This window comes from Arvicola amphibius, chromosome 11 (genome assembly GCF_903992535.2).
Source record: "Arvicola amphibius chromosome 11, mArvAmp1.2, whole genome shotgun sequence".
Lineage (NCBI taxonomy): Eukaryota > Metazoa > Chordata > Mammalia > Rodentia > Cricetidae > Arvicola > Arvicola amphibius.
This window is the reverse complement of record NC_052057.2, coordinates 37,555,162-37,582,112: the sequence shown is the minus strand read 5'-3', so window position 1 is coordinate 37,582,112 and position 26,951 is coordinate 37,555,162. Positions and strand designations below refer to the sequence as shown.

At 37.5% G+C, this 26,951-nt stretch overlaps 1 protein-coding gene across 1 annotated transcript in view; it reads left to right on the top strand.

Moving 5' to 3' along the window:
* Positions 1-26,951, top strand: part of Spata5 (spermatogenesis associated 5) — a 167,845-nt gene that overhangs the window by 96,170 nt on the left and 44,724 nt on the right. The window contains 1 exon segment of the mRNA XM_042055936.1: positions 16,433-16,597. Within this exon segment, the coding sequence (XP_041911870.1) occupies positions 16,433-16,597 (165 nt within the window).

The window sequence follows — 26,951 nt, the reverse complement described above, 5'->3', positions numbered from 1 at the left end:
ACCTTCCAGTCGCTTGGGAAGTAGTCATGACTTAGAGCTGTCAGAGTTTTGTGAGTGTCTGGATGTATTTAAAATTGGACCCAATTAGGTGCTTAAGCTGTTTCCTCTACATTGCCAGAGGCACTTTTTAAACTTTGAGAAATTCTGCAAGTCTATTTTTAAACAGTAGCCGCGTTGGGAGGAGTATGACATGTTAGGGGAGCTGGTACTCATTCTGAATTAGTGTTGTCTCCCCTACAGTGAAAAAAACATAATGTAGTAAAATATTCATAGCCGCTTACTAGTAGAAAGAGCCAGAACTGTGGAAGAAAATAATTGAGGGTCTTGAGAGATTTCTTAGCAGTAAAGAACACTGGCTGCTCTTCCAGAGGATCTTGGTTCAATTCCTAGCACCCACATGGCAGCTCATAATTATAATTGTCTGTAACTCCAGTTCCAAGGGATCTGATTCCCTCTTCTGGTCTACAGGGGTACGGCACACACATGGTACACAGGCATTTAGGTAAAATAATAAAAAGTTTTAAAAACTGAAAGAAGAAAATTGAAGTTTATTTTTCTTTGTCAGTTCCCATTAAGGTAAATATTGTGGATAACTATGACAGTATCCTCTTGCTTTATGGTTTAACTTGTATTTGTGTTTCTTCAATTTTATTTAAAATGATAATTTTTCAGAATATAGTAACAGCATAGTGATATGTTAAGTACTTTAGTGGTGTGTATTAGACCATGAACTTCATAATCGGATATTCTTGATTCAGTTTCCACATTAATTTGGTAGCCGTATGACATTGACAATACTGACTCAAATGTAAGATTGTGGTAGTGATACAGTTTGTATGGAGGTGGTATTTATAAAGCATTTAACATACTTTGACTCACTCTAGTACCACTGTGCCATATTGTTATGGGCATCTTCGAGCTTGTACACATCCTAACTGTAAAGGAACATTTGTTTGGTTGACAGGCAGAGGAACTTTCCAGAATACTGTGACCCAACCTTTCTGATTCTATTGAGACTATAACTTGAGATGTTTGTCCATGTGTCCTTTTGTTTAAAATGTTATGTTAAATTTGAGGAATATACTTATAAATTACTTTCTGACAGCTGCAAAGTATTGACAGACATAGTTTAAGATCGGGTGGCGTTCTCTCCTGAGGATAAGAGGTCATATATTACATGTACCTGTCTGCTCTATGTTGTTCACTTAACTGGATGAAGTACAGTATAATGAAAAAAAATTCCTGAATAATGTTGCACAATTTTAAAATGTACTTATTATCATAAAATCTTCAATGAGAAAATAGAAAATAGGAGCCAGTGACCTTTCATTTTGCAAAAGTTGGCATAGTTTTGTGTTACTTCTTGAGGTCTCCTATCCTGGGTAATAGTATGGAAGAGCTATTATAAAACTTGAAACACAGCAAAGAAAATTTTCTGCAGTGTCTCAAGCAGATCCAATGTTGATATAGTAGATTAGTGTCCTGCCTCCCTTTTGCTCTGGAGAAGGCTTTACTTCCTGTCTAGCAGTGCCATTGTGTGACATAGAGTTGGCAATGTTTTACTCTTTAGTCTAACTTAAGCTTTTTTCTCTTATGCTCTACAGTTATTTACCCCAACTATATCTTTTTGACTATATATTCGCAGAAAAATGATGATGGTGAAAAGTATTGAAAAGTTTGCTAGATTGTTTTTCTTTTACTGTCTGATAACATTTCATGTAGTGAAGAACTTGGCTCAAGAAAGTCTACTTGTTGAGCCAAGCATACCATCCTGCTGGGGGCATAGGTTACAAAAGAAATGAGTCTTTCAGTGGGGAGATGAGGTGATGAGGAAGGAAAGTGTGGATTAAGACAATGTATACCATAAAGTTCTATTGAAAATTTGCTCCTATTTCACTCAAAAGTTCTAGATTAAAAAACCAAAACAAAAACATTATTTTGTTCAGTGTCAAATCACATTCTGGCCTTCAGGTTTCTTAGGTAGCATTCACTCATCCTATTTACCTTTCCTGGGGTCCATCTCTCTTGAGCCTGGCACATAATAGGAATAGCTTTGCCTGTTTAACATCAGTGCGAGCCCTTGGTCTTTGTTATGGCTGTGCCATCCCTGGGCTAGTGGTCCTGGGTTCTGTAAGAAAGCAGGCTGCACAAGCCATGAGGAGCAAACCAGTAAGCAGCACCCTTCCATAGCCTCTGCATCAGCTCTTGCTTCCAAGTTCTTGCGCAGTTTGAGTTCCCGTCCTGACTTTCTTCTGTGGTGAACAGTTCTGTAGAAGTGTAAGCCAAATACTTTAAAACACAGTGAAATAACAAAGGAAAACCTTAACACGGGGAGCTGACAGAAACGGTGTTTGAGCTGAAGGTGTGTCCATATGAGTCACATTCTTCCTGCTGACCCCAGAACCTCTACATTAAAACAAAAGTGAATTTTCTCTGGCTATTCTTAGAAATTATAAGATTCTTAAAATAGTACACTGTCATCTACTCTGAGAGGTTTAAAACTGTCCTAGCATGCAGCAAGTAATTTTGAGCATTATGGCCTCCCATACCTCATCTTATGTAATATGAGGCAATAAAAGTCTATTTTTAAATTATTGAGAAAGAAGAAAGTAGCATATTAACAGCTGGAGCTGCAGATGTTCCCTGGGACTTAGAGTAAACCCTGAATTAACACCAGACTTCCTCTACCTAAGACAGTAAAATCTGAAGTCTTGTGTAGGTTGGCCTACAGTGTGTATGCAAGTGCTTGAAAAAGTTTGTTTAAAGTGCCTCTTTTTTCAAAAGCAAGGAATAAGAAAATCAGAGGGTGGGAAAAGGGTGATGTATTAGATCCTTGGCTAAGATTACCATCTCCACATCTGCCCCTGAAGACTTTAAACTTCTGTAACATTCTTGCTGTGAGGTATAGCAGTGAGTCTTACAGAAAGTACTGCATAGATTTTCTGTATGATCTGACTTTTGTTTAGGTGTGATAAAAGCTGGCAACTAATACAAGAGAACAACAGTTTCACTTTATTGAGCTACACACTGGTCTGTCTATGAACTTAAAAGTATCTAGAGGTGTTTGTTATGGAAAGTTACCCATTTTGCCTTGAAAAATAGACTTGCAGTTTCTCTAAGAGCTGATCCTTACACTATTATCTCTCCTTGACAGAATTGGTTTTATTAATCTAGTACCATATTAAATCATGTTAAATTTGGTTTTTGATTGTTTTTTCTTCTTGTATGTGTATGTATATGTTCATGTGTGCACATGTGGATAGAGTGCATTCACACATGCATATCTTTGTGTAGGCTAGAGATTGTCAGGAGTCTTCCTCTGTTGCTTTCCATCCTTTTTTTCAAATTGCCTTTTTAAAAAACAAAAATAATTTTTACTTTATTTTCAAGTTTTTCCATCTTATTTTTGAGATAGAACCTCTCACTGAAGTGAAACTCTCCCAGTGTCTCAGATTTATTGAATAAATTAACAAAATCTCCAGAGATGATAAAAAGGAGATTTTTCGATAAATACTACTCTGGACCTATATGAAGGAAGTTGTATGGGAACATCAGAATGAATTGTGCGCAAATATTGAAAAAGAGAAATCTTCTTTGGTTAACTTATTGTAATAAAAATCATTTGATATGAAGTCTAACTTTTTAAATTTCTAAGGTGTTGATGGCTTAAGGGACAGTACATATTTTGTTTAGCTGAAACTATGTGCCTGTTGATTACTAATTCTCCATGTTCCTTCTTTCCTAGCCCTTGGTAACTACCATTCACTCTGTGATTCTCTTAAAGTGGCAACTTGCCTTGTCTCCCACAAGTGAAATGTTTTACTATTTTATTTGTGTCCTTATTTACATAATTGAGATTACTTAAATGATTAAATAATACTTGAATACAAATTTTCAGGTTTTGATATCACTGTGTCTAACCTCTGTCCTTTCAAAACTTGGAGCCCTCTAAACAGATGGAAGACTTTGCCGTTGGATTTAAAGCAAAATCTGAAGTAGAAATAAACTATTGGCCAAGAGCAAAATGTGGTACAGAATAAAACTCTATTCAGAGACTCCAACTTTTGAAAAGACAGAGGTTACCAGAGTGATATAGATCACTGGAAGTCTGATTTCAAATATTATTAAGCATTTGGAGCAGTCCTAATGAGCAGAACTATAACTCAGCTTTAGAGGATATGACACAAGAGTAGACACCAGATAGATGTGAGAACATAAAGTAGAGTAAAGTGGGTAGAAATACTCAAATTCACAAAGTTTAGGTATGGAAAATGAAAAATAAGATGCACAGTTTCTGAGTGAGTTGATGGAAATGGCAGCTTTCTGAAAACTAGAAATGGCACAGTTGGAGGGAAATTGTGAGCTGTGTGTTTACAGTAACTTTGTGCTGTCAGATAGGCAGTTTGACACACAGGACTGCAATTTACAAGAAGAAACTGCATTGCATGAGTGAAGAGTCTAGAGAAAGCTATCATCATGTCTTCAACTGTTAGTGTAAGAGTTGGTCGAGCAGCAGCTGAGACAATGTGGAGTGTTAGATAGACCAAGACTTCTAGTAACAGTAGACAGCAATAGAGAACAACCTGGAAAGCTGAGAACTGCCACAGCCAAGGGAGCTGAGCACTGTATCTATGTGGTAGTTGGTGAGTAAACAAAAGAATGCTTTTGATAGAAATTGTTGACCTTTTGAAAAAGTGGATAAATATTTAAAGCTGTAGTTTTAAGTAAAAACCTTATTGAAAACCTTATATTTATATGAAAACCTTGTTTAAATGAACCAAAAGTAAATAATCACTGAAATGACATCAAGAAGAAAGACTGAATAATGATAAACAAATCCATTCACGCATTTCAAATAAGTGAAGTCTTACTGTCTGGTGGGAATGTTCATATCCATAGTCCTATTAATTTTAGTGCTCTGAGCAGTGTTAATCTAATGACCCATGTAGAAGATGTTTTTAAATGCCTTATTAGGAGAATGTGTTATGTTTGTAACACGTACAGTTTCAAAGCTTCCAAACCTTTTTAAGATTTGAAGTATTCGGCTAGAGTTACACACACACACACACACACACACACACACACACGGGGTGGGGAGATGGAAGGAAGGAAGGAGAGGGAGAGAGATCACTATCTCCAACCTCAGGAGATGTTTAATTGCTGCTACTTCTGTCAGAATGTCACTAGCCTCCAGCATCTGTCCCTTCAAATAATACTTGTCTCCCCTTCTCTCTCAGCTCTCTCTTAGCTCTCTCTTCTGCCCCTCCTACTTTTTTTTTAAAGAATAAGAAACTTATTTCTCCTTTCTTACTGAAATCTAGGCTAGAAGAAAAATAGTAAAAATCATCTGCCCGCATAGCACCAGCATGCCAAGTTGAGTATTTAGTTTGGAAACCATTTCTTCCCTACTGCTTTAAAAACAGGAAACATCTCTGCTAAAGGGTAGATAGCTCCCTGTTGCTGGAAAGGAAAGATTCATTTTACTTCTGAGTACATTTTTATGCAATAAGATGATTTCTCCATTTCCACACACATGGTGTGTTTCTGTGTTTATATTGCAAAAATCTATTGTCATTATTTCTGCATGTATACATACTAGTGTGGATATGTTAAAATTCTTTGAAAGACCTTAGTGATGGTGGTGCATGTCTTTAATTCCAGCACTCAGGAGGCAGAGACAGGAGGATGTCTCTGAGTTTGAGGCCAGCCAGGGCTACACAGAGAAATCCTGTCTCAAACCCCCAACCCCCGCAAAAGGAAACTTCAAAAGATTTTAAACATATACTCTTTTTAAGCTAGCCCAGGTACATGCCAGAAGCAGCCCATAGGTTTGCAGCAGGTAGTCCATTGCCAGATACTTCTGAGACTGTATTCCACACTTAGGATGGTTGCCTTTTCTAAAAGTGTTCTTTTATTAGTCCCATCTTTAAAAAGGGTGAAGTATGCAATTCCAAGTATAGCACTTCTTAGGAAAAATAGGGGATAATACTAAGTAGTCTACAGACAGTTTTTCTCCCTCTTTTATAAAGAAATTATATTTTAACTTATGCTCAGTCTAAGGTGATAGCACCTTGGAATGGGGAAGGTACAGCTTAGTAATCAAGGGCTGAGGACACAGAATCAAAGTGTATTCAGTCTCTAGCTCATGTCCTTTTTTACTTGACAATTCATCTCTCTAGGCTTTCCTTTTTTTTTCTTATAAACTTTATGCATGTTGTGGAGAAAACTGCATAAACACCGTTTTAACATAGTTGGAATATGCAGTGGAAGCTTGGTGGTATTATCATAATTATTGCTCATCATGCTTTATCTGTTCCATCCCTTAAATCAAGTGTGGTTAGTTTTGCCTTCTGGCTCTTGCTTGTCTCAGTTGGTGTAGAAAGCTTCTTAGAGTAAGTAATGCCCTGTGGTTCTATAATGAGCTTTATATCAAGTGAAGGAAAAGTACTTTTCCCTTGAGTTAAAGATCTCACTCTGCTTGTGTGAGAATCTCTGTTCCTTTGGCTTGAGCCTTCACTCATTAGTATTGTGGTGCAATAGTTAAATATGGACTCTAGAGAAAGACAGACACATTGCAGTCCTGGCTTCACCTAAAATATCATTTAGGCAGGTCAGGCACTTTGTAAAGTGGGAGTAATAATAGTGCCCCATCCTTGGGACTATTAAATGGACAGTGAAATGCTTAGAATAGCATCAGGAGTCTGGAGATTGTCATAGCCAAATACTATTTTTGCTGTCCATCATCGTAACCCTACACACTCCCTTCCCTCTTAACTATAGCATATAGTATGATAGACTGTGTAGATCACGGCATGGCTCTTTATAAATACAGAGGTGGAGCCATTTGCTCTGGTTTGTGCTCCACTTGGAAACTGAGTCTTGGATGTGAACACAGTATGGTAAAAAAAAAAATATGGGTTTGTAATTAGCTTCGGCAGCACTCATTTTAATATGAACCTCTTTGTTATACACAGTATATTAATATCAGGACATAGGTATGTATTTTCTAAATAATTATAATAAAACTTAAGAAAAAGAACTCAGGTTACTTTGCTAATGTAACAAAAGTTTGACGTGAACATTAAAAACTTAAATTATTACAAAAAGTAACATAATAAAATTTAGTGAGATCAAAATTTAGGGGCTGGAGAGAGATGGTCCAGTGCTTGCCACAGAAACCTGTGAGGCATGAGTTTGATACCAAGAACCAACAAAAAAACACTGAACATGGTGGTATTTGCTTGCAGTCTCAATACTGAGAAGCCTGGAGGATTCTTTGGAATGGTGGCCAACCATTAAAGTGGAATTTGTGCACTCCGGGCCATCAAGAAGCCCTTCTTTAGAAAACAGAGTGGATGGCTGTGGTAAAGAACATCACTCATGGCTGATCTTCAGCTGTGTGTGCATACGGACACAGAAATAAAGAGACCCATAGGAATGTTAGTATTGCCGATGCATGCAGCCTCATCCATCTCTTAAAGTTGAAACAAGCATGTCCTTTGAATAACTGTTCTCCAGTGTGCCTTAGAAGATGAGCAAATACATTTCTGTAACATGTGCAATAGAAATGTGACTAATGTGTAGGAGAGATACACAAAATGAAAGGCATTTTCTTTGTGTTTACATCAGTGGTTTGGAGGAGTGACTGGAGTCTGTCTGGGATAGGACATGGAGTATGAACAGTACCACTCCAGCAGATACTCCTGGAGAATAGTCCTGTCTTCTGGGAGCTGTAAGGATATGGAGGTGTGGTGGAGAGCTAAGCCGAGAACTGCTCATCACCACCATCCACTCACTCCACTAACAGCCTGTGGATGGATTTTCCTGCTCCTTCCTACCTTCTTAAAACCCGTTTCACAACGTGAAGTTTATAGGGATACTTGAAGGATTAGTTGCATCGTTTTCCTCCTCCTATAGCTTTTCAAAAATCAGATTCCCATTATATAATGGAAAAATTAAAATAATTCTAGATGTGTGGTACCTTGACTTCATAAAAGAACCTGTCCTTTAGATGTAGGTGAGAATGTCAGGTTAATAAAGGAAGATCGGAGACTGAGTTGTTCTTGTTCAGTTTTCACCCTTAAGGCTGCAGTGCTCTGAGGTGCATTCCTTCTGAACACCTGCTCTCACATGCATCAAGTCTTTTCTTGAACAGTACTATGAGGTTTTTACAGACCTGAGCAAGCCCAGCAATAGACAGAAAGCTGCGGATTGATAGATTTGTTTTAGTACAAACATATGCTCAGATGTTGACACATAGAAATCTGTTTTTTAAAAATTGTTTTTCCAAAAACATTGTAACCCTAGCTCCTGGTGCTGTGCCTGGCACATTGTAGACACTCAGCGGATCTGCTTTGGGAACTTCCAGCTGGACAGAGCTATTTGCCTGAAGTGCTGTATCATGAATTTCAATACTAAGGAAGTTTCACTAGCATTTGAAGATGAAGTGGCTAATTAGGGTTCTGATTGGCAAGCACTATTTTCTTTGCAGAATTACCAGTCCATTTAAAGGGAGGAAGGCGACTGTGTCTTTATCTCCTTTTCACAGTGAAGAGGTTTGGTCAGAGGGAGTGTCTGGTAATGAATTAAGTCCTGTTCTCTGAAATGCTGTTGTGCTTTATTCCTGTATTTCTTGCATACTACATCTAGAACCAAAAACCAAACCTCTCACCTGATTAAAAATCCTCCACAGTTGTCTGAACTATGAGATTGCCTAATGTATAATGAATGCCATTCATGCCTATGGATTTTTTTCCACCTGCCTACAATGTATCTCCATGATCCTGTGTATCCACCAGTGTTTCCCAGATGTGTTCATCATCATAGATAGAAATCACCACCCATTACTGTCTTGGTCTTCTGAAGCTGAAGGAAGCGGTCTCTTGGGAGTGTTCTGCCTGTGCTCTGCCCATTGTTGGTGTGGAATATCTCCCTGAATGGACTGCATGCTGCTGTATAAGTTCATTTACTCACAGAATTCTCTCTGTAGCACCTGGCCTTCTCAACATGGTAATCTTCACTTTGTGATTTATGGCCTAACTCCTTGTCATTAGAAAATGTTTGTAAATATTTTAAATCTCTTTGACCTTTTTGTTTGTTTCCAGAGTATCTTAAATAAATAAATCTTAACTTAGAAGTTCTTACTTTGCATTTTCTGAGCCAGTTATTAATATATCAATAATGATTTTATACTTGTTAAGTTTTTATTACATTTATTTATGTGGGGTAGTGTGGGTGGTGGGGTTTGAATGAAAATGACCCCCATAGGCTCATATGTTTGAATACATGGTCCCTAGTGGGTGGAAATGTTTGTGGAGGGTTAGGAGGGGTAGTCTTGTTGGAGGAGGTGTGTCACTGGGAGTGGATTTTGAGGTTTCAAAGGACTCCAGCCATTCCCAGTGTCTCCCTCAGCCGTCTTTTCGTTGTGTCTCAAGATGTGAGTTCTTGTATCTCATATTCAGACGCTCTAGTACCGTGCCTGTTGCCATGATGGTCATGAACTCCAACCTTCTGAAATCATAAGCCTCAAGTATTCTCTTTTATAAGTTGCTTTGATCGTGGCCATAGGAATAGAAAAGTGATTAGGACTGTGTGTGTGGGGGGGGGGCATACATGTGGAGGGCAGAGGACAACTTAGAAGAGTCAGTTCTCTCCTTTCACCATGTAGCACCTGGGGGACCCTCAGGCCCTCAAGCTTTATAATAAACACCTTTTCCTGCCGAGCTTTCTGGACTGATTATGAACTTTTAGAAAAGACAGATAAAATGCTAGTGAGCAGTGCCTCGAGTTCTAAGAATTAAGACGCATCTTTCTCCCATAGATGATACTTTCCATTATTTTCAAATGGAAATCTCCAAGGAAAGTACAAACACACGCACACTCTAATTAATGCTCTAGAGTTAGACTGCAGATTCGAGAAGGACTGCTGACTTGAAGACTGTAAGCGAAGAATTAGAAAGAGGTTGAAATGAGTTTTCTGAAAATATAGTTGTTAAATGATTCAACTAGAATGTTAATTCAATTAGGTGAATCTTCTGCCCTCACTTTTAATTTTATCCTGCCAGATTATAAGTTTAAAGTCCTGTTATATACTCACAAAGATTCAGAGAATTTTTTATGAAGGAAAACACGTCAAATTGAGCTTTTATGCGAGAGATTGTGCTTGCATGATAACGGGGGAGAGGGACATCTCATTCTGAGTAGAGAGTGTGTATGAGGACAGGGAGGCCGAAAACCCTGTGGTCAGTTTGCAGAAGGAGCTTCAGTAGAAGAAAAGATTAGGAGCTGCAGATTGGGATTTGATTAGAAAACAGGAAATTTATGTTTCAATGAAAGCAATCACTTTATGTAGTCATGCATATAAAGAAAAGGGAGACAAGGAACAAAACAAGACTGCAGGCAGAAAAGTGTCCAGCAAGACAGTTAGTGTTCCAAGTGGCTTCATTGGCTTGCTTAACTGAGAAAGCATTTATTAAGTGGCTCATGTGTGCCATGGTTGAACAGATGAGTGAGTGTGGTTTCTGCCATTCCTTTCAGCCTGCAGTCTGTTGGGAAAGAAAGACCATAATTAAGCACACAAATATGATGAAGGACCCAGTAGAAGCCATGATGTCAATAGAGGCTTGGGAGTGGCATTAACCACACATACTACTTTGCTAGATTTAGAGGAAAAGTGGGGTGACAGAGAGAACACCAAGATTTCTCTGAAACAGACCAGAGCTGTTACCAAGCTTTACCTCTACCCTGTTCTGGAAGTTTTCTCCATGAATGGTGCGTGACTCAGTGGTCTGTTTTGATTGAGAGGTGAAGGCCTGGCTGCCCTTCTGTACTCGAAGAGTGCACACCCTGTACTACAGTGCCCTTTCTCACATTCAGTGAACCCGAGCCAGTGGGTCCTGATTTATTTTCTGCTTTTTGGTTTGGCTGCTGCTGCGGCAGCCGCTGGTGGTGGTGGTGCTGCTGCTGCTGCTTCCTTCTTCCTTCTTTCTTTTGTCTTCTTTCTTTTTTGTGGGTGTGTGTGTGTCCTAGACAGGGTCTCTACATGTAGCCCTCACTAGCATAAATTCACAGCAGTCTTCCTGTCTCAGCCTCCTGAGTACTGAGATTACAGGTGTAATAACACCATTTTTTGGTTTCAGAGTATCTATTTTAATACTTTGAACTTCATGGGTATTTCTATACTGAGTAAATTAAATTGGAATGTTTGATAAAATCCAAATTTGCAGGTGTTAAATTTTAGAGCTTGTGAAACAGAAAGGGAAGCCATGTAGTTGCTACTAGGCTTTACAAAAATATTTGCATTGTTTTGAATTGTTTTGTACAAATCAGAAAGGGAACAGGTATTTGTTTTATAAGGAACATGTTTTCTTTAATGGTCATGTATTGTAAGCTATGTAGGATGCCATGTAGACTCTTAGAACTGGGGTCTTGGAAGCCCATTTTAAAGGATTTCTGGCTCTGATAAAGAACTCTTGCTTAACATGGATTCCATTTCTGTACTGCAAAATACATACAGTCCTAATATATGCACACACATGAATACATACAAAGGTCATGTAGTAATACTGTCATTCCTTATCTGGGTACAGAAGCAGAATTCAGTGACACCCTCAAAGTGTTTACAAAAGTGAGAACTTTGCATATTTAATATTTGAGGATGCCTGTCAGATGCACATTGCCCCTCTGATTAGTACCCTTTATTCTCATCCATAAAGACGCCAAGGCTGTTAGAGGTGTACAAACTTGCCCAAAAACTTGAATGAGTTCTCAGAAAATGCAGTTAGAGGCTGGGTAGATGGCTTAGCAGTTAAATCATTTTGCCTTGTTCTGATCCCCAGAAACCCATGCAAGTGCTGGGTTGTTGTGATAGCCCCCCTGTCAATTCATTCAGTGAGTGTAGAGACATGAAATCCCCAGAGAAACCTGGCTGGCAAGACTAAGCATATCAGCATGCTCTGTGTTTGAGTGGGAGACCTTTCTTCAGTGACTACACACCTGTAAAACACACATACCACATGTACATTCAAAGTGGAAAAAGAAAGAAGCAGCAGCTTGCTCTCTGATTGGTTTTTTAATGCTGTTTGGATGAAGGCGCTGCAGCATCCAGTGTGACTTCATAGCTGGGAGAGTTCGGTATTAGAAAAGACCTGGCCAGCTTCTTCAAAAAGTACTATGCTGATTTCACAGAGTACTCATCACTCAATATATCTACCCTCATATCCCAGAACAGTACTTAAAAAAAAAATCTAGGAAGGGTGTTAACTCATTCATAGTTCTACAGGAAGGAAGGATTTTTCCTGCTCTTTTTAAAGCCTGACTTTCACTGACAAGAGCAGACCAGAAAAGGCCTCTCTGGCCGTAGGCCCAGACGTTTTGACGCGTACTCAGCCTGCACTGCCCTGGAGCAACCTCCATGGAACTGAGCACAGGTGCATGCTGGACAATCCGGCACTAGCCAGTGTTCATACTCTCTAGTCATTGCTGTGGGTTTTTTGTTGTTGTTTGTTTGTTTGTTTTGTTTTTAAGGATTAGAAAGGAAAATTTAAACTATCAAGGAATTTAAGGGTTTTGGTTTTGTTTTGTTTTAGAAGAAAAGGTTTAAAAAAAAAAGCCCAGCCTATTTACAGCTGTACCCCCAACAACTAAACAGTGTCCAGTCAAAGTCGTTATTTGGACAACAGGGAAAGACTTACCTTTGCTTTCTTTCTCTATTTTAAGTTTCCACTTGTAACTCTAGTTCCAGAGGATCTGACTCCCTCTTCTGAAGTCCTTGGGCAACTGCACATACGTGTACATATCCACACAGAGGCATACATACATACACATAGTTAAAAATTTAGAAGCGTAAACCTTTAAGGTTTTTTTTTCTGCCCAATGTTTCGCATACACATTTAACTAAAGCACCTTACTGCTGTTAGCACTAACTAGACTGTTTTATTATCACTAAAATGACCCACACACATGAGCAGACTCTTGAGTATTAGCATTGTGGGTTAACTGAAAATTAAGAAGTGATTACTGTGGAATTGAAACAGTTGTAATAACTGTCACTTGCACTTAGAGCCAAGTCATATGGTTGCTTAGAAATTGTCATCTCTTATGTGATTTTTATGTAAATTTTGAAACTGCCTAGTCAAAGAAAATAGGCTTTTCAAAGAGAGGAAGAAAATACAGCAATAAAGATGTGTTTCAACACACCCGGTGTCAGTTTCTTAATTTAAAATATCTTATGGGAATTGCATGTAATCTATAGATAAATTTTGGAATAATTATCTTAGTAACATTGAGTATTCTAATCTATAAGCATCATATAGTTATTTAGATCTTTTTAAATTTCTCCCAAGAGTGTTATGTTTTTTCAGTAAAGAAGTCTTTGCTTATTTTTATTTCTAGGTTATGTTTGAGTTTTATAATGTATTTCAAGTAAGAGATCTTTTGCTGTTTATTATGTAGCACCAATTAATTTTTCTAAAAAACACTAAACTTTTACTGTGTGTTGTTTGTATAGTTTTATGATTTTTAAAAGAATTTTCATATAAATACATCCTCTGAAGATTTTTTAAATGTCCTTTATCACTTTACATGGTCTATATATTCACTCTTTCTTTCTTACTGTTTATTTAGAATCTCCAGTATAAGAGATGGTAGATAGCATTCATTATTTTAGTGTTTAAGTATGTTGCTGGCTACAAGTGTTCAGTAAGAAAATACCTTTTATCATACTGAAGAAGATCCTTTCTGCTCTTCGTTTCTGGAGAGTTTAGCATCATGAGCAGGTCTTGAATTGATTGTCAAGTGCTTTTTCTGCACATATCAAAATGACTGTAGCGTTTCTACTTTTTTAATCAATGCAGTGAAGTACTCTGATTAAATTTTAAATGCTAACAACCTAGCCTTTCCAGAGATAACTCTTAGTTTTGATTATTTATCCATTTTGTAAATCAGATTCTGTTTGCCAGTATTTTGAAGATTTGGGAGTCTATATTTATGAATGCCATTTTACTGTAATTTTCATTCTTTGCCAAGTTTGAAGTTGATAGCCTAACCTTATAAAACAATTTAATGAGTATGTCTCTTTCTGTGTTCTGAAATGGTTGTATAATTTTAATTTTTATTTTTTGGATTTGGTTTGTTGTTGTTTTGTTACGGGCATTCAAGCTCACTTTCATTCCTCTTAACATGGGGCTTCCTAAGTTATCCTGGCTAGTTTTGAACTTCTTCTGTAGTCTAGATGGGTCTTGAACTTTTGCATGCTACCTTGGCTCCCATTGTTGGAAGACTGACTGGCATTCGCCAGACGACCAGCTTTAAAACTATTATTTCTGATTATACCAGCAGTAAGTTTAATATAATGGTTTTGAAAGGGGAAGGAGGCCTTCCCCCTTTTTGAAGTGTTTATTTCATGGTGCTTTTCTTGCTGAAGGTTTTGTACCATTTGCCTTCAATCTGAAAGGTTCTTGGCCATTTCTGTGACACAGATCTTCTTTGATCTTCGTTGTTGTTGTTATTGTTGTTTTTATCTGAAAAGACTCTTGTTTGTCCATTATTGAAGGCTATTTTTGTTAGGAATAGGATTTTGTGGTAGATTTTTTTGTTGCCGTTTTAGCACTTTTAAAAATGTTACTGCCTGTGTATTGGGTTGGAAAGTCACTAGTTGTTTACCACTCTAATGGCGGTATGAACCAGGGCCTAAAGTCTCAGCCAATAGCCAACTTTATTCAGAACATCAGACAGTTTATACTCTGCCAGTTACAAAGAATCACCTGAGTAAAGTATACACACTCACAAGGATGAACCGCATGTGGCAAAAACATGTTTTTCCATAAAGGCGTATTGAATAGCAGCTGAAATAAACTCCCTCCTATCCACTACACATGGGAGGAGCATGAAAGCCCATTCGAAGAACAATTCGGTGTTTTTTAGAAACTGAGGTCATAATACTTGTTTTCTTGAATTTTCTCACAAGTACTCAGAATTCCCATCAAACAACTCCATTCTTGACAGTGTTCTGATGAGTAGTGAGTCCAGTGTCACTTTCTACACCTGTGATGCTCTTGAGTTTGATGTTAGCAGTTTGACTGAAACAGCTTCTTTTTTTTTTTAAAGTATTTATTTATTTATTATGTATACAGTATTCTGTCTGTGTGTATGCCTGCAGGCCAGAAGAGGGCACCAGACCCATTACAGATGGCTGTGAACCACCATGTGGTTGCTGGGAATTGAACTCAGGACCTTTGGAAGAGTAGGCAATGCTCTTAACCTCTGAGCATCTCTCCAGCCCCGGAGACTAAGCCCTCTTAGAGCTTCTTGACTGTGAATGTGTTTTGCTTGTTTATTTTGGAAAACTTTGAGGCCCTTAGTCCTACAGATTTTTTTTGTGCCAAATTTTCTAGATCTCTGATTATGACATACTAGTCTTTTTTAAATATTATTTCACAAGAATACTTTTGATGTAAATTTTATCACTTCATTGCTTTTACTTCCAAGCTCAAGCAGTAGAATATTTTTTACAGTGTTTGTGTGCCTCTGACTTCACTTCTTGCTTTCTTTATTCACTGTGCTTTGGGTCTGTTGGGTTTCTTTCTTTCCCACCATGTGCCACTTGTTTCCCTTTGTACTTGATGTGCTCTTTACCTTAAATGGTCTTCCCACATCTCTTTGTGTGGCTGCTTTGGGTATCTGTATAATTGCCTTCTCAGCAAGACTTTTCTGATTGTCCTATCTACCCCACTCCCTTAAAAAAAAAAAAAAGTACATCTATTTAAGTTTCTTTATTGAGATAAGCCATATACCATAAAATCCATTCATTTAAAACATCTTTATTGGTTCTTATTCATAGGTATTTGTATGTGTAATTGTTACTACATTAGCTTTTCACATGTATACTTTACACATTTGTTATTTTTTCTAATACCAAAGCTTTCTGGCCAGTAACACATGCTCAGTAAGCTTCCTATGTTCATTAGTCTGGCATAATATATTGGAGGCATTAGCCACCAATAAAACGCTAAAAAATGTTCAGCTGACTAAATTAATCTCTGGGCCTATTTTATCATAGCTGTTCTATTTTTAGGACTCTCTGAAACAGCAAATAGCTTAATATGTATTTTTAAGAGTTATTGAAGGAAGTTTTTAAAAATGTGGGGTTTTTTCATATAAAATTACAAGTCATGCATACATTTCCTTAATTGTTATCATTTTCTACTTATCCTGGCAGTTGTATAGAAAGTTTCCCAGAACTATGGTTTTCCTATCCCCAGAAATCAACTAGACACTGTTTATATCTTGAAATTATAGAGTGGCTAGTATGTGTCTTATTTGTTTAATTGAGGATAATAGTTATGTGTCTATTTCTGAAAAACTAGGTACTCTTTTCTCTACCTGCCTTTGATATGGAATGTCAGTTCTGAGCCTTGCTGTTTCGTCTGTATAGGCTTTGATGCGGCCTGGAAGAATTGACAGGATCATTTACGTGCCCTTGCCAGATGCAGCAACAAGAAGGGAAATACTGAACCTGCAGTTCCACTCGATGCCAATCAGTAACGAGGTTGACCTGGATGAACTAGTTCTCCAGACTGACACTTATTCAGGAGCAGAGGTAAGATCATTCCCTAAAATGCATGTGTAGCTCAGAGGTAGAATACATGCTTAGCATGCAAAGGGTTCCTGGATTCAATCCCTAAGCACACACCCACGCCCCACATACCCCAAAAAGAAATAACTGAGTGTGGAAGTAGTTTCATAAAGAGATGCTACTTGCTAATAACACCTGTTTTGAATTACTATGAACCATCAAATCTTAAAACAAGAAACCACTGAGTCACATTACACTTGACCTCTGTTGAAATCTCATTGTTATATGGCTCTGAGGATTTTTCAAACTACATTTTTTCAGTATACCACATAGCACAGTGGGAGGAACATTGTACTGGAAATAGCTGACTCCATTAGGCTTCCTGTCTCTATTTTCTAGCTTCTCAGATAACATACACTTTACTGAATTTTGGTTCCTTTTGTTAAATTACAAATTAGAGTAGAATAGATTTTTCAGCTATATTTTGTGGATATAGGATATCATAAACATAAAGGACTTCGCAGAGAGGTAATATTATTATTTTTTATCATTGTGGACAGTTTTAACTATTGAGATCTAATTTTTATTGCAAAGATTATTTCAAAAAAAATAGTGAAAGAGACCATCTGCTCTTAATCTTAAAGAACTTTTTTTTTTTTTTTTGGTTTTTCGAGACAGGGTTTCTCTTTAGCTTTGGAGCCTGTCCTGGAACTAGCTCATGTAGACCAGGTTGGCCTCGAACTTGGAGATCCATCTGCCTCTGCCTCCCAAGGGCTGGGATTAAAGGCGTGCGCCACCACCACCTGGCTCTTAAAGAACTCTCATCAGTAACTGCAGGACCTCTAAAAACACTTTTATATATGGAAGATAAGCATTTTTCCTTTCTTTAGAAAATCTTCCTATTAGTCTATTTTTGTTACAAAATAAAATTCCATGAAGTAATTGTGTAACTTTTCTTCATTTAACACCCCCCCCCCCCATTACTGGGACTTGAACCAAGCACCCTTGCATGCCAGGCAAGGACTTTACCACTGAACCACATCTCCAAACTCTGTGTGTGTGTGTGTGTGTGTCTGTCAGTGTGTGTGTCAGTGTGTGTGTCAGTGTCACATACACACACATATATATATTGAAAAGTATATATGCCGTATACTGCAGCAGAGAATTAGCTTCAAAATACTAAAGTGGATTCTACTGGTAATTTAATATATTAAATTAAAAAATATATATTTTAATTGTTTGTTGCTAGTAGGTAGGGGCCCTATACCTTGTTTTATCTGCTGTTGTCATCCAACTTCATAAAATCATATGTGATAAGCACATATAATCAGCCAAGTTTCCATAGAGCTGTCTTTAGTGTCTCATGCATCCATAACAGCTACCGCATCTACTCTCCACTTTGTCTTGGGAGCTGTGGCAAGTAGCTTAGGAGGCAGTTGGAGTGCACTGACCTAGTCCCATTTGAAACAACGGTCTTTATGATCATCTCTTTGGTCATAAGGTCAGCGTGAGCTTATATTTAATATAGCGGAATACTCCAGCATTTTCTGACATTGAGTATATAACATGTCAAGTTATAAGAAAAAACAAGGAGAAGAAAGTATAAATCCCTCATTTGAGCAAAGTGGAAAAGTAGTTAACAGGGTGTTAATGTGCCTTTCATGTTGAACTAATTCGTGATATTCATACTTTAGTAGAAAACAAAAACAGAAGAGACTGGCTTCTTCCACAATGGGGTATTTGGTGGGATGGGAAGGTAGAACACATACCCATCTGTCTGGTTGGTTGGTTGGTTGGTTGGTTGGTTGGTTGGTTGGTTAAATAGTTAATTTCACAGACATATTTCTAAGTTTTAAGACTGATAACAGGAAATTTAACAGTCAAAACTTAAATTTAGATCAAAATGTAAGATCTCATCTTTCTCTTTCTCTCTCTTTTTTTTGTCTGTCTTTTTATCAGAATGACAACAGTGCTACAGTGTTTGAAGGCCAAAATTAGGTTTGATTTTTTTTTTATAGTAAAATGAATTTAAGATGATAACCCCAGTCATCTAATACTGCAGACAGTATTTTGTGAATTCTGTTGTGATTGATTTTCTCCCTAGGGTAAGGCCATGTCCTTCAGTACAGAAGGACATGTTTACAGATGCTTGCTCAAGTGGGAGGGAAAAGAAAAGGTTTAACTTACAGTTGGGAAAAACAGGCTTCCACTTGTCAACAGGAGCTGCCCAATGAAATTTGAACTTACATAAGATTGATTGTATTTACAATTGTCAGCCACATGAAGGGTAGAGATGAGTAAATTCCTGACACATTGCATTTTTGAAAATATTTAGCTGTTGTTAATGTATTCTTCTTTTCATGTCTAATTAAAACAGTATAGCTGTGATTGAAGTATAGATGATTCTCTTTTAATGACTGGGATTGGGTAAGGTTGCTTTTAAATGAGTGTCTTCATTTGCCCAATCAGTGTCTTTCCATGAAAGCCTTTTCATGAAGCAGACCCTGTAATTCCTGAGACACTCCATGTTCTCTCCTGGAGCGGACTTACCAAATGATGTCTATGTTGGGCAGTGGTGGCACATGCCTTTAATCCCAACCCTCGGGAGGCAGAGGCAGGCGGATGTTTGTTCCAAGCCAGCCTGGTCTACAGGAGCTAGTTCCAGGACAACTCTACTACAACTGCTACATAGAGAAACCCTATCTTGAAAAACTGAAAAGCAAAAAACAAACAAACAAACAATAAAACCAACAACAAAAAAAAATTTCTTTTAAAAATGACGTCTATTATAAACCCTAGTAGTATCCTAGAGGAAGTGGTAGCAGACCAGTTCTCAACCTTTGGGGGTTAATAGACCCTTTCACAGGGGTCCCCTAAGACCATTGGAAAACACAGATATTTACATTATAGTTCATAGCAGTAGCAAAAGTACAGTTATAAAAATGAATGAAAGTAATTTTATGGTTGAGGGTCACCACATGAGGAACTATGTTAAAGGTTGAAAACTGCTAGCAGAAGGAAATGGCGTGGAGGCTGTCTGGGACTCCCTCTCTAGCTGCTGAGTTCCTCTAGAGGGTGTTATTTGTCTTCTGGCTGCCCCCTGGCTAATGTTGCCTTAAGCAGATGGAAATGAATCTTGGAAGGAAGAAAATCTTTTTTTCCCTCCGGTGGTGGGGGAGCTATTTTCTTTTGCTTTGATTTTGTTTACAGTTGTTTTTTTAACAGTCAGTCATCCTTTATGAAGTTACTCCTGCTAGTTTTGGAAACCTTTTACCTCTTGACATGTAAACTAGTGCTGATCTCCTTGCTGGTTTTGATAAGTGATGATTTCCTCTGTTTTGGAGAAAGTGCTAGTGCAGGCCAATAGCCATGGAGTTCTGTGGCATTTGGGTTGAATTCTTATTTACATTTGGAGTCACCTTCTTTTCAGTGGTTATCTCCGTAAGGGACATTTGTAAAAATAGTTCCCCAAGTTAGAATGACTTCACAAGGTTTTTCAGCTTGATTGATGGTCAAAAAAAAAAAAAAAAATGATGAGCACTTGATAGAAGCCACAAACCATGCTTCCACCTTTAGTTTTGATTATTTATTCATTTGCTTATTTGCTATTAGGTTTTGTATTTTGAGACATGATCTTGCTATATAGCTTTTTTTGGCGTGGCCAGGAACTTATTATGTAGCCCAGGCTAGCTCCAGGGCATAATAATTCTGCCTCTGTCTCCCACTAAAATGTCACATGATGTTGTTATGAAGTGGTAATATATTTTGTGTTGACACAATAGTTAAACTTTTCTAAAACCAGAATAATTATTGTATCATTCACTCTTGGTTTTTAAAGCTTTCACTTCTTAAAAAACAAGCCTTTTATCTTTGTTTCAATATTTAAATGATATGTCTTATCTAAAAACCTGTTTTGTAGTTTATGACCCCTGTGGTCTAATAAGGGTTCTTGAAGTTTCCATACCTACTTGACATGAATGGAGCCTCAGTGGGCCTCATTAATTCAAGAAGGTTCTGTTAACTTTGGTTGAGCTGTGGTAGCTGCCAAAAGAAGTGCCTTGAGTTACTTTTGTCTCACTATTGTTCCTTTTAGCACCATTACCATTGAGTGAGAATAGAAACAGTTAACTGTCAAGTAGGAATGTCTTTTCTTACCCTGTCCAAAGTCTCCTGTAGTAGCATTGCTTAGCACACTAAGTCAGAACCCACGTCTGAGAATCTGGTATGCATTCACTGTTCATCTGATCAGTTTGCCTAACAGCACATCTTAGATTGAAAGAAGAATTGAGTGTCAGGACAGGAAAGCCTTTTTGTGTCTCAGGTTCTCCATTTGTGCTAGTAAAAAACGGCTGATTTCAGAGCCCATTGCAAAACACATCACTGCAGCATCCCTCAGCCCTCTAAGAATCTTCTCCTAGCCCTAGGAAGGAGCCCTGTGAAGATCACTGCCATAACCAATTAGCCTTCCGTTCACATTTGAGATCTCCCTTAATCCTCTCTGCTCTTCCTGGAGCTTTTTATCCTAAAGCCTAACACCAAAATTCAGTGTTCTTTCCTTGCTTAGTCTGCTAAAGGCATTATGTCTTCAGAGCACCTACTCTAGAGTAGTCTTTTCTCTAAGCTGCTGTACTCCTGTTTCTGTTTGACGTTTTTACTCTTAGCTCATTGTTCACATCCTTATATGAGCTGTACCTCATCTCCCCTGGACTCTCTGGGGAGTTAGAAGTTAGGTCTGTACCTCTTGCATAGATGATTCTTACATCATTTTCCAACCAAAACTACTGGTTGGCTTCAGTGCTCACTAAAATAGCACTCTAGTTTGATCTTTTCTCACATGTTATCTCAGTATCCTGACTCCATGTAAGCAGTCTGAAGAGATGGCTCAGCTGTTAAGAGCACTCACTAACTCTTCTTCCAGAGGACCCAGGTTCAAGTCTCAGTACCCACACAGCAGCTTAGAACTGTCTGTAACTTCAGTTCAAGGGGATCTGAACCCTCATATAGACACACACACAGGCAGAACATCATTGCACATAAAATAAATAAATCTTTTTAAAAGAGCTAGAGCTAAACAAACACAACCAAAATTAGATCTTGCCTTCCCTTTGAAAGACTCATGACCTCTTGATTCCTCGACCTCAACAGTAGAATCTCTGTAGCTGTTTGGTTCACCTTTGGCCTCTCCAAACAGTTGATGAAGTTTTGCCTATTGTTGTGATAGCAATTTAACAAACTAAACATATATGAAATGGGTTTACTATGTACTAAATGAATTTATATTTCTCTTCATAATAATTGTCTTTACCTTTTTTAATCTTTACCCCCAAAAATGTACGACCCATTTGAAGTTGAGAATCTAAGGGTTTTAATTCATTTAATTTCCCAAGCATTATGAATAATATTTACAATTTAGAGAAAAAGGAATGTAAAAACTAAATTCTGTACTGACATGTTTATGTTGCCAGATCCCATGATGTGCACAGTGAGTGCCACAGGAGTAAAGAAGGGGAACTCACAAGCACATTTGCTTTTAGTGGCCAACAGTCTAGGTTGAACATAAATGGAAGAATTATATGCAAGGAATAGAAGATGAGGCAGAAAAAGTAGGTCAGGCTTAGAAGGGAACTTGTAGTCTGTCTTGTGGAGGTCCTTGGGAAAATGTGAGATTGTTACCAGATGTATGTTATTGTTAGACTAGTGGCATAAGTAGCTAGCTGGCCAAGCATCTTTATGTAAATATGGGGTTTTGTTTGTTTGTTTTGCTTTGTTTTGAAGGTGTTGTTTGGTTTTTGTTATTGTTGTTGAGTTTCTTTGAAAAACAAAGCTTATCTATCACTTAGTACATTTAGGGTATTTCAATTATTTTCACCTCTTATCTGACACCATTGTGTAAGAAATGAGTGGAGAAATCGCTGTACCTTTTGTCCTGTTTACTTTTGTCACTCGTATTCCTGAGCACACTACCTAGGATAGAATGGTAAGTGTTCATTGAGAAGACCAATTTATATTTTATATTTCAGGTATAGTTTATATAGATAAACTATACTCTGGCTATAAGATTTGCCTTCTTTGACCTTAGAGGTAAAGAAATCATAACTGTATTACCACCTCAAACCTGCCATGTATTCACAATACTGCCATGAATTACCAGCTAATTATAGAACATGTGTATAGAACATAAACTTTGAGTATAACTTCTATGGCAAAGATTTCATTTGCAGCCTTGATGTAAATGAATTACAGAAGCATCCTTCAGAGCAGGAAGGCAGCTTTTCAGTATATTTGCATACCAGAGGTTGTAGAAGCTAGCTCGATTCGGGAAATAACCAAGCCAGCTTAAAGATAAACAATTATATTTTTAATTGTTATAATGGAAACTCATGCCACAAGAATGGGAAGTCCGAGTCCCGCTGTGTTCGGCGGGAATCTCCCTGAGAGAGAGCTCGCACCTGGTCCCAGTTTTTCTTCATGGGCTCCAGGTAGCCACATCTTAAATAGGATCCACTTCTTAAAGGTGATTGGTTAACAGAGCTTCCCTCCTCAAGAGGTATATATGTCAGAATGACTTTCAGCCAGCTCACCCTCTTCTCACACTTCTCTTACACTTCATGATCTACATGTTAAGTGATCAAACTTGGTAAAAATTAAGACCCATCTTAGCTGTTAGCTATAGTATGAGTTTTTTAACTAAATCATTTCTCTCTTCTTAGACTGTCTTCTCATATTTTAATAAGGGGAGTAGGATGTGGTCTATTTGATCAGTGTTAAAAATATGATTCCATGATTATTACGGATTATCATTCTTGTATAGGAATCCAGTAGAAGTTTGAAGGATGTTTGACATGGCCATGCTTAAGATGCTTTTGGAAACCGATGCTCTAAATACTTCTTGTGTGATTTATAGATCCCCATCATGGCAGAGGAGTGAGAACCTTAACAGACAGTGTTCTGCACCCTATTTCAATGACGGTCTCCTCAGGACACTTACACACTTCTACAATAAAGAGAAGTGGCTCTCTCACTTGCCTAGGTCTCAGTTCCTTTTTTGAATGGCACAATGTGGTTTTGTTCATTTTGTGTCCTGAGTTCTTTGGTTCTTCTCTTCAGTATCCTTCAGTACCTGATCAGGTTCATAGCTATGGTTTAGAAGATACTGTAATAAATAATATAAATAGAAGTACATATCAGCCAACTTTTTTCTTGCAGTCTCTTAGTTAGGAAGTAAACGAAGGCTATGATATTGTTCATTATAACTTCGTTTTTTAAACTTAATATATTGTAACATACGGCCAGTTCACAGTCACTTTTTTGTATTTCCACACCTCAGTTTTTACTTAATCTGAAAAGTAAACATGAACTTTCCTGGGGCTGTTCTAGATGTGTGATTGTTTACACCACAGCAAGTCACCTGCCAGAACACTTTGTGCTGCTGCACCTGTACTGTGGGCTACTTGGCAGGTGTTTAACATTGCTGTCATCTTTCAGGAAGCAGTAGTCAGAAAGGAAGTCGGTGGTGAATAAGCAGCAAGCTTAAAACAGTATTTTATAATCAGATATAGAAACCCCACTGTAGGAAAGCCTATCCCAGCCACAAATTAGGACCTACCTCAAGGCTTGAATTCAAGGTAAACCTGTATCTGTGGAGGATTAAACTTGTGGTGATAATGACTTAGCTTTTTAATACTCACCCTTGTTTATTTTGTGCCAAATTTTTATTTCTTCAGGCTAGGTCTTCAAAATTCTTGAAGTACACTTAATGTGTACTTGCTTCTCCATCTTCAGAGGAATTATATAATTTAGGAATTTTTTTCAACTTATGAGACCCTGTGATTTCTTTTTTATGAAATGTAATAAAGTATGTTAGCTCTGTCACTCAAGTCGTTGTATGATCAGTTCTTTTTATTTGGTTTTTTGAGGTGATGAGAAGCTAATTTCCAGTTATATTTCTAATCTTTTTATATGAAAAGCATATCCTCATTTATATGAAAACTGATCCTTGTGTTAAGCGCGTTTTTTTTTTTTACTACATGAAATTGCATGATGTGTAAGTACTTAGATTATGGAATGAGGACATTGTAGAACCAGATACCAACTCTGCCCACAGAGCTCTTGTCGGATTCAATAGCACAGTTCTTGTAGACCTGCTCTTCTTTGTTAGAATAGGGCAAGTGTTCCAGGAATAATGCTTTTCTAATCAGCAAATCACATTTGATCTGTGTAATATTAAACATTTGCAATTTAGCCTAAGCTTTTTCTATTTTATCTTAGAATTTTTAAATATTCATAATTATTTTACATGTATTGTTTTCAGTTTTAAGTCACTAAGCTTATATTTCATAGTTGAATGTAGTGTTTATTTCAACTGTCTTATCAGTACTTTTGATTCTCAGTTTAGTCTTTCCTTGTTAAAAATATGTGATATTTTATATCTTTAAAGCAAAAGTTAATGTTTCTTTACAAACTATTAAATATCCCTCTTTCAGTATATTTTCAGGAATCCCATTTTCCTGACTTGGAGCTTAATTTTGTTCTCTTTTTATGTAAGTCTTTCTAAGTTAAGAAATTTATTAAAACTAGTAACTTTCTATAACTGAGCATTTCTGATTCTACAAAAATAGTTGTTTGGAAAATAAGCATCAGTGACAACATTCTCCTTGAGAGGGGACCGACCCTGTGTTCAGGCGAACAGAGTTGTCACATGTCCGTTGTATGTTGAGCAGGTTCTCATGTTTGATCCCATCAGAGTGCTCTAAAACTCTTACAGTGGTGTTTGGAGTTTTAGTCTGCTTACTCTGTAATGTAATTTTGTCTTGAGCTAAGAAAGGAAAACAGTTTGTTTCTGTTTACAGAGCTTTTATGTTTTTTGTTGTTATTTGTTTATATTTTTTCTGATGTTCTTTAACACAGAATGGATATCCTTCTAAAATGTTAGGGGAGCCTTGGATATTTCCAAGATTGTTTATGTTTACAAAAATTTCTATGTGTTAACTAGACCAGTAGATTCAATGCACATGGTGCTTTGCTGTCATGGGAAGTCCTCATGAATGAAGTGTTTTCAGAATGCAAAAGTTGTCACCCTTTTAACATTTGCACAAGGTATTCTTTCAGTTGTAGCAAAAGTCACCCCTTCACATAGTCTCACTCACTCACTTGAAAGGAGCCACGGGTACTGCACACAGGGATACAGGGATGTGGTGATAGGGCACTTCTGTGCCACGCATAAGGCCCAGTCTGATCCAGTCCTAAGAAAATTAAAAATCGGTGTCTTTCTTTCTTTTTTTTTTTTAAGAAAACAGAACAAAGGTTTCTTGTTTACATATAAAATTAACTAAAAGCTTCACTGTGATCCATGCACTGATATCTGTAGTATCTTGAACTGTTTTTATTATTCTAATAATGAGCTGCAACGTAACCGTAGGTGTGGAGAAATCTGTACATTTAGTGAAATCTAATCTGTCTGTAATGATTTGTCTAAATACAGCTCTGTGTGTCAACTGTCCATAAGCTAATCACCCAGAATAATCAACCATAGGTTTTCTTCTTCATATATAAAGATATATGTCCTTACAGTTTATATTCATATTATAGACACACAAAAGCAGGGTAAAGTGAAAGAATGTTTTTGTAGTACTTCACAGAGAAAGCCACAGAGTGAGGAAAAAGAGGAATCAGTGCCTAATTATGGTGCTTTCTTACCTTTTTTCTTCCTAATGGTAATTGCTCCTAAGAATTCCCTATTGGCTGAATTGAACCCTCACAGAATTCATACTGAAGCCCTTCTCCCTTCTTAACTGTTTTTAAAAATAGAGCTATAGAAAGGTACCAAGTTAAATAAAGCCATAAGGGACGTCAAAGCAACAATTGGAAGAACATAGTAAGTAGCTCTCTACAAGCCAGACGAGAGGCCTGACCAGAAGTTAATCATGCTCATACTTGATCTGAATGTTTCAGCCCCAAGATACATGAGAAATTAAATTCCTGCTGCGGAAGTCACCTTGGCAATGATAGGCAGCCTTTAGTGTCTGCAATTTGGAAAAACATCCCCCAGATGTGCAAACAGTTCCAAAATGCAAAACTCAAATCATCATGCTCCAGGCACTGTGCTGACTCAAAACGGCATGATAGAGGCATACCTGCTATGATCTGCCCTCCACAGAGACATGGTCTTCCTCTAGCATTTGCTTAAGCATTTGTTTTTTTGCTGTCTTGTGTATGTCATGTGTTGTTAGGCTTATGATGGTTTTAAGTTTTTTAGTCCGTATGCTACATTTATTACAGTTTAGGTAAGCATTATTGTTGTTGTAGATCCTTTGGGTGTTGACAGGTATATTATGTGTCCACCATAACTGTACCATGTAGAACAGCTTTGCTACCCTGA